Source organism: Muscardinus avellanarius, assembly GCF_963383645.1.
Source record: "Muscardinus avellanarius genome assembly, chromosome: 16".
NCBI lineage: Eukaryota > Metazoa > Chordata > Mammalia > Rodentia > Gliridae > Muscardinus > Muscardinus avellanarius.
In genome coordinates this window covers 127,841-137,500 of record NC_137802.1, presented here as the reverse complement: position 1 = coordinate 137,500, position 9,660 = coordinate 127,841, and the positions used below count along the sequence as shown (strand labels likewise).

Here is a 9,660-nt window from a genome sequence, read left to right as displayed (position 1 = left end):
AAAGGGCCTGTGTATGCGAGGCAGGGCAGTACCACCGAGCCACACCTCTAGACCCCTAGGTCGCCTCTTTCCTGGGAGAGTCTGTTTCTTAGAGAAGCATCGAGCTCCTGATGCGTGGCAAGAGCTGTTCCATTTCCTCACTCTCCATGTCCCTTGGGGCTCTATCCGTGCACCTGGGCCTGGGTGGGTAGAATGGTATGTCCTCCTCTAGGCTTCTAGCTGTGGCCAGTGTCAGGGATATTGGTGGCCTTGGCTGTGGGTGTTCGTGGACACAGCCATGCAGCGGTGCTGAGCCTGGGGTCCCCAGATGGGGCGGTGATTGTGCTTGCAAGAAAGAATCTCTGAGTCTGAAGACAGGTCTTTTGAAATAACCCAGTTAGATAAAAATATGAATTCTGTGGAACTTGTGGGGCATCATTAAGTCCATGAATGTTTACATTACGTGAGTTCCAGGGGAGGGGCAATGGGAAAAGCACAGGTAATGATAGCTGAACGTGCCCCAGCCAGTAAAAGATGTATGAACATCCAGATCCAGGAAGCTCAAAGGTCCCCAGATACATTCAACCTAAAAAAGTCTTCTCTCAGGCAAACATGGCTGAACTGTCAAAGGTCAAAGCAAAGCAAATTCCCAAAGTGCCAAGAGCTGGGCGTGGTGTTGCAAACCTGTAATCCCAGTATTTAGGAAGTGGAGACAGGTTTCAGGCCAGCCTCGCAAACGTATCAAGGCTCTCCGCAACTTAGCGAGACACGGTTTCTAAGCGAAACATAAAAAAGGGCCCCGGGGGGGGGGGAGCTCAGAGGTAGAATTGCCCCTGCATTCTATCCCTGATACTAAATAAATTTAAAATAAAAGCACCAAGATAAAAGCATCAGATCACATATTAGAAATACCCGTCAGACAATCGGCATATTTCTTAGCGGAAATCTCGCAGGCCAGAAGAGGATGGGGTAATATGTGCCAGTGTTCAAAGGAAAACACCTCCCAGCCCGGAGCATTAACCCAGCAGAGCCAGCCTTCAGAAATGAGCAGACAACCTCCCCGACAAGCAAAACAGAGGGGCTCCTCATGACGGGGTCAGACTTACACGTAATTATGTAGAAAGAGCTAGAAAGGAAAATGAGAAGGTCGTGATGATAGTGATGAAAGCACCGCAAACTTCCAGACTCACTGGTCGGGCTGAGTCCGTGAGAAACTCAGAGTCAGTGGAGACCGAGGGAATCCCACACTCGGCCCCTCCATACTACATGGTGGCATGTTTTTATTTCTTTGTATATTTCAAAATAACTAGGAGAGCCGGGCGTGACAGCGCACGCTTATAATCCCAGCATTTGGGAGGCTGAGACAGGAGGATCGCGGTTCACTGACAGCTTCCGCTACTCAGTGAGGCTTCTGCAGCTCAGTGAGACCCTGTTTCAAAAAAAAAAAAAAAAAAAAAGAATAAGGAACAGGACTGGAGGTGGAGCTTGAAGGTAGAATGCCCCTGGGCTCCATCCCCAGACCCGCAAAAAAGCAAGCAAGCAAAAAAACAAACAAAAATCTAGGAGATAAGACAGGACTTCAAATGTTCCCCACACAAAGAACTTATAAATGTCTGAGGTGAAGGTTATGATAGATGCCCTGGTTTGATTATGATGCAACATAATGTATGTGTCAAAATATCCAACCATATCCATACATATGTGCAATTGTGATGTGGCGATTAATAATAAAACGTGATGTGAGGACCAAACTATGTAAGACAGACAAGTGTGCAGACTTGGGAGCAGCTGTCGTGAAGATCACGTGGAGTGGGCGTGTCTGTCCTCAGCGGGGCGTCCCCGGCCGGGCCAGGCCGGGAGCAACTTGAGGTTTATGATGCTTGTCTCCGCTTTCTCGGCAGGGTGTTGTGTTCTGCACAGCTGGGGACTGACTCCAGCACCTTCCCTGGGACTCACAACAGAGGGTGAGTAGGCGAGAGGATCCATGTGCCTGGGGTGACTCAGGGATGCTTCCTGAGGAGGGTGTTTTTTTGTTCCAGGAGACTGAGCCTTATTTGGACATTTTCTGTGCAGATCTCCTGATTCTTGCTCCAGGAGTTTTAAAAATTTCTGTTTTAGCCAGGTTTTGTTGTTGTAGTTGCTGTAACAAAAATCCCTAGAGGAGAAATGGTTTCTTTGGCTCACGGTTTCAGAGGTTCTGTTCATGGCTGGCCAGCTCCAAGGCAGGAACTGCAGCCACAGGGCAGGCGGGGTGGGGGAAGAGAGGAGGGGTCAGGGATTGAGGCAGCCCCGAGGCCACATCCCCAGCCGGCCACACCTCCTCCAGCCCTGCTCACACAGACAGCCTTTCTAGGGGTTATTTTATACCCACCCCGTGACGTTTTCTGCTTCCTGACATTGCCGTGTGACCTCAGGCGAGCCGTATAACTGCCCTGGTCTTGGGTTTTCTCAACAGTGAAGTACAGATAACAGTGCTCCCAATCCACAGGGATAGCCGGATTGGAGGCCCTCTCACAGTTTAAGACCCCCTTTCAGCAGACCACACACTGCTTCTAGGTCGCAGCTTGCTGGAAACACTTTCAGTCCTTCGGTCCTGGGTCTTGGGATGTTCATAGGGGCCTTAGGACGTCCTTTCTCCCTCATAATTGTTTGCTTTCTTTCTAGATGATAATTCTCATCAGGACTCAGTAATCAACTTGGTGTTAAACTGTTTACACGCGCATTCTGCTTTCTGTGTTAGCAGACAACCAGCTTACACAGGAAAAACGCTTATCTGGTCTCAGTTTTTGAGGTTTCAGTTCAGGACCTGTCGGCTCCGTTGCTCTGAGCCAGCGGTGGCAACTCATCACGGGTGTGGTCGATGAACAAACACCCTTGATGCTCACTGCGAGGAAGACAAAGAGAAAAAGAAAGAGAGAAGGAGGAAGAGTCTAGGGTCCCACAGCCCCTTCCAGGAAATGCTCCCAACAGCCTAAACACCTCCCACCAGGCCCCGCCTTTTTATGGTACTGGGGATGGAACCCAGGGGCATTCGACCTCCCAGCTACACTCCCAGCCCTATTTTATTTTCATTCTTTATTTTGAAACAGAGTCTCACTGAGTTGCAGAGGGCCTCGCTAAGTAGCTGAGGCTGTCCACGGACCACGATCCTCCTGTCTCAGCCTCCCGAGTGCTGGGATGACAAGCGTGCGCCACCGCACTCGGCTAGGCCCCGCCTCTCAAAGGATCCAGCACCTCCCAGTAGCGCCAAGCCTTTGACCCATGCCTTTTGGGGACTATTAAAATCCCAACTAGAACTGGGCACGGTGGCTCATGCTGTCATCCCAGTACCTGGGAGGCTTAGGTAGAAGAATCCAGAGTTCAAGGCCAGCCCTGGCAACTTAGTGAGACCCTGTTTCAAACTAAAAACTAAAATAGAACTGGGGATGTCGCTCAGAGGTAGACCACCCCTGGGTTCAACACCCAGTATCCTTCCCCCTCACACACAAAATCCCAACTACAGCTCTCTCTGCAGCCCTATATGTGTGCTGCTGCAACAACTTTATTTTCCCCGCTCAGATCAATAAGCAGGCTGCGGTGGTGCCTACCCACAGTCCCAGCAACCATGAGGTCGAGGCAGGAGGACGGCAGGTTGGAGGCTCGCCTCAGCAACTTTGTGAGACCCTGTTTCAAAATAAAAAATAAGAAAGGGTGAGGGTGTGGCGCTAAGGTAGAATGCCTCTGGGTTCAGTCCAAACACCACAAAACAGAACAGGACAAAAGGAGGAACTGGCACCAATGTGCTTCCAAAAGGTCACCCTGCGCTTCCCCGTGCCCACGCCTCAGGCACCAAGGCGGGCGGGGCAGAGCCGAGCCAGTGCCACCGTGACCTTGGGCATCTCAGCACGCCCATCAGAGCCTCCTTCGCCCTGCAGAGGGGCCAGTGGGACTGAGGGTTAAATGAGAAAAGACGGCCCTTCCCCCGGTGCTCAGACCCAACGAGCTCAGGGACGGCAGCCCCACTGCTGCCCTCCTCTCCCTCCTCCTCTCCTCCTCCCCTCCTCAGCATCATTCCCTCCTGCTCTCCTCCTCTCCCTCCTTCCCCTCCCTCCTTCTTCTCCTTCCTCCTCCTCTCCCCCTCCTCTCCCTCAGCCCCTCTCCCTCCTCCTCTCCTCCTTTCCCTCCTCCCCCTCCTTCCTCCTCCTCTCCCCCTCCTCTCCCTCAGCCCCTCCCCCTCCTCTCCCTTTTCCTCCTCCCCCTCCTCCCCTCCCCTTCCCTCTTCTTCCTCTTTTCCCTCCTCTCCCTCCCCATCCCCTCCTCCCCTCCTCCTTTCCCTCCTTCTCCTCTTCTTCTCCTCCTCCTCTCTCCCTCCTCTTTCTCTGGAAGGACAAGCACCCACCATCCAGTTCCTATTTGCCAGGCTGCAGCTGGAGTGACCTTGTTATCAGCACCTTCCTCTGGACTCCCTCCAGCCCTGTCCCCTCGCAGTGCTCCTCCCTCTTCCCGCTGGTGGGTGCCATGACCTAGCAGGTCACATGAGCCCGCGTGGCATCCAGCGCCACACCCGTGAGTGGAGCCTGGATGTGTCTTTCTTTTTGGCCCTGGGATTGATCCCAGGGGAATCATAGTACCTCCCAGCTACACCCCCAGTCCTTTTTATTTTTATGTCAAAACAGGGTCTCACGAAGTTGCTGAGGCTGGCCTTGAGCCTGCCATCCTCCTGTCTCAGCCTCCCGAGTGCGGGGGTCACAGGTGTGTGCCACCACGCCGGCCTTATCCTGGACTTTCTGAGGCTCAGGAGTTTCCCAGGGTGCTGAAAGTTCAGTGCTAAACACAGCAAAGTTCCAGCAAACTGGAGTGACGTGGCTGCCCTGCCTGGAGGCGCCCTGGGGGGCCGAGGAAGCGCAGGGGGGACCAGGCTTTGAGGGTGTCTAGAGACAGAGGCTCTTGAGCGGAAAGCTCCGTCCCTGTTCTGAGTCTTGGCTTTGGTCAACCGAGCGGCCATCTCCGTGTTGCCTTACTCATACTGAGCAGGACGTGTCTCAGATGATTCTCGGGACCTTGCGCTGGCCTCCAGCTCCGTACCCGTCCAGCAGCGGATGGAGGGCTCCTGAGCACACCGGAGTCCAGTCCCTCCCTCCTCTGCCCACAGCCCTCCATGGCTCCCACTGCCCTTCGTGCAGCCCACGAGGCCCTGCATGACCCGTCCTCTCCTCTCCTCCCTCCTCAAGCCACAGGGGTGCCTTGCTGTGCCTCCAACAACCAGGCCGGGTCCTGCCCCCGGGCTTTGCACTGTCCAAGAAAGGCTCGGCCCGCTCATACCGACATCCTTGGCCCGCTTCACTTTTCTGTCTGTTCGGTACCATGCCAGTGACTGCAGCATGTTTAAAACAGGTTTGATTGGCATATTGCAATTTTACGTAGCAGGGAGGGTCCACGCCACAGAAGCGGTGTGCACACAGGTCTCAGTCTGCTTCTGTCCAGGTCCACCTGCTGTCCCGAGCAGTGACTCCACGCGGGGCAGAGGACGAGCGAGGGAGGCTCCTCAGCTTTGCCTCCCCCCACCCCGGGCCCCTTCCGCTCTTCTGTGCCCGCTCCTCTATCTAAAGCCCCCGCAGTTCCTGTTTCCTCTCTAGTTTCCACATAGGACACAATATCACTTGACCGTGACCTTCTGAGACTGGCCGACTCTAGTTTCATCCCCTTTCCGGGAAAATGATGTTGTTTTGTTCTCTGGGGCTGAGCGAAATTCTGCTGAGCACACAGAGCTATAGCTCCATCCACCAGGCACTGGGCAGGTTCCCTGACCTGGCTCTTGGACCTGTGCCGCTCTGAGCCTGGCTGTGCACGCACCACCGCGGGATTCTTGGTTCCTTTGGAAAGACAGCCAGGATTGACAGAGCCAGTACAGAGGGCGGCTCCGTCCCCGCTCTCCTGCGGAGCTCAACATCGACCCTCTGGTATGCTCCGCAGTGGTCCACACGGCTGGCTCTGGGAGGCTGGGGAACATGGCGTGCCTTGCTCCGTGCCGAATCTATAGAATCTACACCGTCCAGAAGAGCACCTGGCCACCAGGTGGAGCTTGAGTAGCCTCAGTCCCCAGAGAAAACAAGCCCTTTTCCCAGCTTGAAAGCTGGCGCAGAGGTGGGATTACCCTGCAGTCAGATGTGAGCCGATGTGTGTGGAGTCCTTCTCTCCTTCCTTCCTTCCTTCCTTCCTTTTCTTTCTTTCTTCTTTCTTTCTCTTTCTTTCTTTCCTTCTTTCTTTTCCTTCTCTATTGGAGATTGAACCTGGGGCATTCAACCTCTGAGCTACAGCCCCAGCCCTATTTTTATTCTTTATTTAGAAACAGGGTCTCACTGAATTGCAGAGGCCTCACTAAGCAGCTGAGCCTGGCTGTGAACCCGTGATCCTCCGGTCTTAGCCTCTTGAGTACGGGGATCACAGGTGTGCGCCACTACGCCCAGCTCAGCTTGTAGGATTTTCTGAGCAAGGATCTCTGGAGATTGTCTGAAAACCTTTGTGAGCACATACATGATGTTGTGAGCACATGGATGGATTGAAGTTTCCCAGGTGGGAGAGGCAAGTCTGGAACCTGTGACCCTCTGGTCTCAGCCTCCCACGTGCTGGTGACAGGTGTGCGCCTCCACGGCCGGTTCCCATCTTGATCCCCTTCCCCAGGCCCTCCTCCCTCTGCCCCCAGCCAGAACACAACTCCACTCGGGCTGAGATTGTCATTCATCCCACACTGATTTATCAGGCAGTCCACAGACACAAATCCCGCCTCTGAGCTCTCATGGTCCATCCGAGCGACAGACTCCAAACAATTACAAACTTTTTTTTGCATAGGATTTTTTCTAGAAACTGCCTGGGAACTCACTCCACTCCAACTGCATCTAACCTCTGTCCCGTAACAGTCGTTAAAAGCGTGCGATTTGGGTGTTGAAATGTCCTCTCTGCCGCCAACCGGCGTGTGTCCTGGGCAGGTCACTGGCCCTCTCTGAGCCTCTTCCACAGCCGTCCATGCACTGGGGCAGCGAGAGGTTGCTTTCTTGCTGTCCCTGGGGGCATCTGGCAGGGCTGGCTGTCTCTGGAGGGCAGCTGCTCTGCTCACCGCCGCTCTAGCCCCTGGGGATCTGCGCTCTCCGTGGTGAGAAGTGTCATAGAGATGAGCTTTGGGGAGTCGGGGACGGAGGCTTAGAAGAAGAAGTCATCAAGCAAGACTCCAAGGATGGGCTTGGGCTGGCCAGGCAGCGCAGCGGGGAAGGCATCTCGAGGGTTTGCACCTGGCCTGATGCGCCGTTAAACTGATAAACGGAGCCAGGCATGGAGGTGCATGCCTGTCATCCCAGGACTTGGGAGGCTGAGACAGGAGGATCACTGGTTCAAGGCCAGCCTCAGCAGCTTAACAAGACCCTCAGCAACTTAGTGAGACTCTGTTTGAACATAAAGATATAAGGGCTGGGTTTATGGCTCAGGCGGAAGACCCTGCTGGGGTCCAGCCCTAGCATGAGTCGAGGTTTGTGTGTTGGTGATAGAGGAGCTGAGGTCGAATGAGAGAAGGATTGCCACATGAAATCAGATTCAATCTTCTCCATTTTATTCAGGATTTGTTACAATTTTTATACTTTATTTTTTGGCAGAAAAGCAAGGGCATAGCCATGCAAGCAGGATCTCCAAGGACAGGAAAAGTTTTATTTTTTATAGAGTTTAGGGCAGGGTGCCAGACATTTAAACAATCACAGTGTGCTTTGCCTCACGTCACGAGGCCGACTCGAACCCGATCTTATCCAGTGGCTCCAACTAAGGTCAGTTTGAACTTGATGTTGGGCCCAATAACTTTATCCTTGGGGAAAAGTCTTTGCTGCCTGAGTCTCTCACAAGCCGCTGCCCATCAGTTTTAGTTATAATGCTTATACACAAAATGCCAATCACACATGTTAACCCAAATAATCCTTAAATAATTTTATGAATAAAGGAATGCTAGACATACTTCACGGGGGATCTACGCCGTGCGGATCCCCTGATCGAGCTTCTGGGTTCAAACAAGCCCAAAGCCAAGTGGGGGTGGGGAGATGCCATCGATGGCCCGGGGGCCTGGACTTCCGCCTGTGCTTTGGGGAACCACTCTTCCCTCTATGGGTCCCCGGTGGCCCCGCTGACTTCTCTGATCTTGTCCCACCTCTTCCTCCCGCGAGTCAGATGTGGATGAGTGTTTGGACACGATGGCGTGCCCTTCCTACGCCACCTGCACCAACACTGTGGGCGGTTTCTACTGCACCTGCAAGCGCGGCTTCCAGCCCAGCAGCGGAGCCCAGATGCGCTTCAGCGCCCCGGGCGTGCAGTGCTTGGGTGAGTGAGTGGGGGCGGCTCAGCGCCCTGGCAGGAGGCGGTGGGGGCTCGGATGCGCCACCTCCCCGTGACCCACGCTTGGGCACCGTGCCGCCCTCTGGCATTTAAAGAGAGAACACCCAGGCCCACGCGTGACGGGAGAAAGCCCAAGGCCTGCCGCCCAGTGAAGAGGATACGGGGGGGGGGGATGCTATCCAACATCCCTCTCCCCCCCTCACCCAGATGTGGACGAGTGTGCGGTGAGCCCCCATCCCTGCGGTCCCCACGGTGTCTGCAAGAACCTGCCTGGGAGGTTCAGCTGTAGTTGCCTGCCTGGCTTCTTGTCCCCCACCGGGAACCGCTGGACCCCGTTCAAGGGGAGCGGCTTCAGCTGCACAGGTAGAGCTCGGGGCGCGGGCGGGCGCCTGCTGCCGGGAGGGGCGCCGCGTCCCACTCACCCGCCCTGTGCCGCAGACGTGGACGAGTGTCGCAACGGCGACGCCTGCCCTGCACGCACGCTGTGTGTCAACACCCCCGGGAGCTTCCACTGTGCCTGTGAGGTGGGCTTCGAAACCAATGGCAACACCTGCCAAGGTAGGTTGCACCCGCCATGCACCACCCCTCCCGAGTCAGCCCAGCTACCTTGCAGGAAGGCCCACGAGGTGGGATGAGGATCCCCAGAGAAGAGAAGAGTGGTGCTCAGAGAGGGAGGCTTCCCCAGGGCGCACGGCTGTGAAGCGGCCCAGCCAGGGTTCGAACGCCCGTGGGTCCAGCACCGTGCCAGGCTGCAGCTGAGATGGACCAGGATGGGGCCCAACCGTCAGCAACACAGAGCCGAAGACGCTCCCTGGGGAAGGCTCCGACCCAACTCAGGCAGTCAGATTAAACTTCCTGTGACCAAAAGAGGATTAAGAAGTTTATGTGGCTCAAGTTCAGAGGCTCTGTTCATTGCTGGCCCACTCCAAGGCGGAACCAACATGGCGCAGGGACTGGCTGAGGAGAGCTGCTCAGCTCCTGGGAGGGAGACGGGAAGGGCCAGGACACGTAGAGTCCCCAAGGCCGTGCGTCACCTGTGCCCTCCAGCCACGCCCACTCACCCACAGATAGCATCCATTAATTCATTCAAATTACTAACCCTACAAATGGATTGAGGTCGGGGCCCTCGGGGTCCAGTTCTCCCCATGAACATGGCTGCCCTGCCCGACACATGAGCAGTGGGGGACGTGCCCGACACATGAGCAGTGGGGGACGTGCCTGACACATGGGCAGTGGGGGATGTGCCGACTCCACACCGTAACTCAGACTCCAGAGGTTTTTCCTAACAGGCGTTTGAATTAAGGCCTCAGAGTCCCTTTTGTACCCCCCTCTCCC

At 55.1% G+C, this 9,660-nt stretch overlaps 1 protein-coding gene across 1 annotated transcript in view; it reads left to right on the top strand.

Moving 5' to 3' along the window:
* The window catches only part of ADGRE1 (adhesion G protein-coupled receptor E1), a gene marked incomplete at both ends in the record, with an annotated part of 39,323 nt that overhangs the window by 5,840 nt on the left and 23,823 nt on the right, over window positions 1-9,660 (top strand). Inside the window, 4 exons of the mRNA XM_080713021.1 lie at window positions 5,111-5,317; window positions 8,157-8,310; window positions 8,533-8,688; window positions 8,764-8,883. Of these exons, the coding sequence (XP_080569147.1) occupies window positions 5,111-5,317; window positions 8,157-8,310; window positions 8,533-8,688; window positions 8,764-8,883 (637 nt within the window). The remainder of the gene's footprint in view (window positions 1-5,110; window positions 5,318-8,156; window positions 8,311-8,532; window positions 8,689-8,763; window positions 8,884-9,660) is intronic.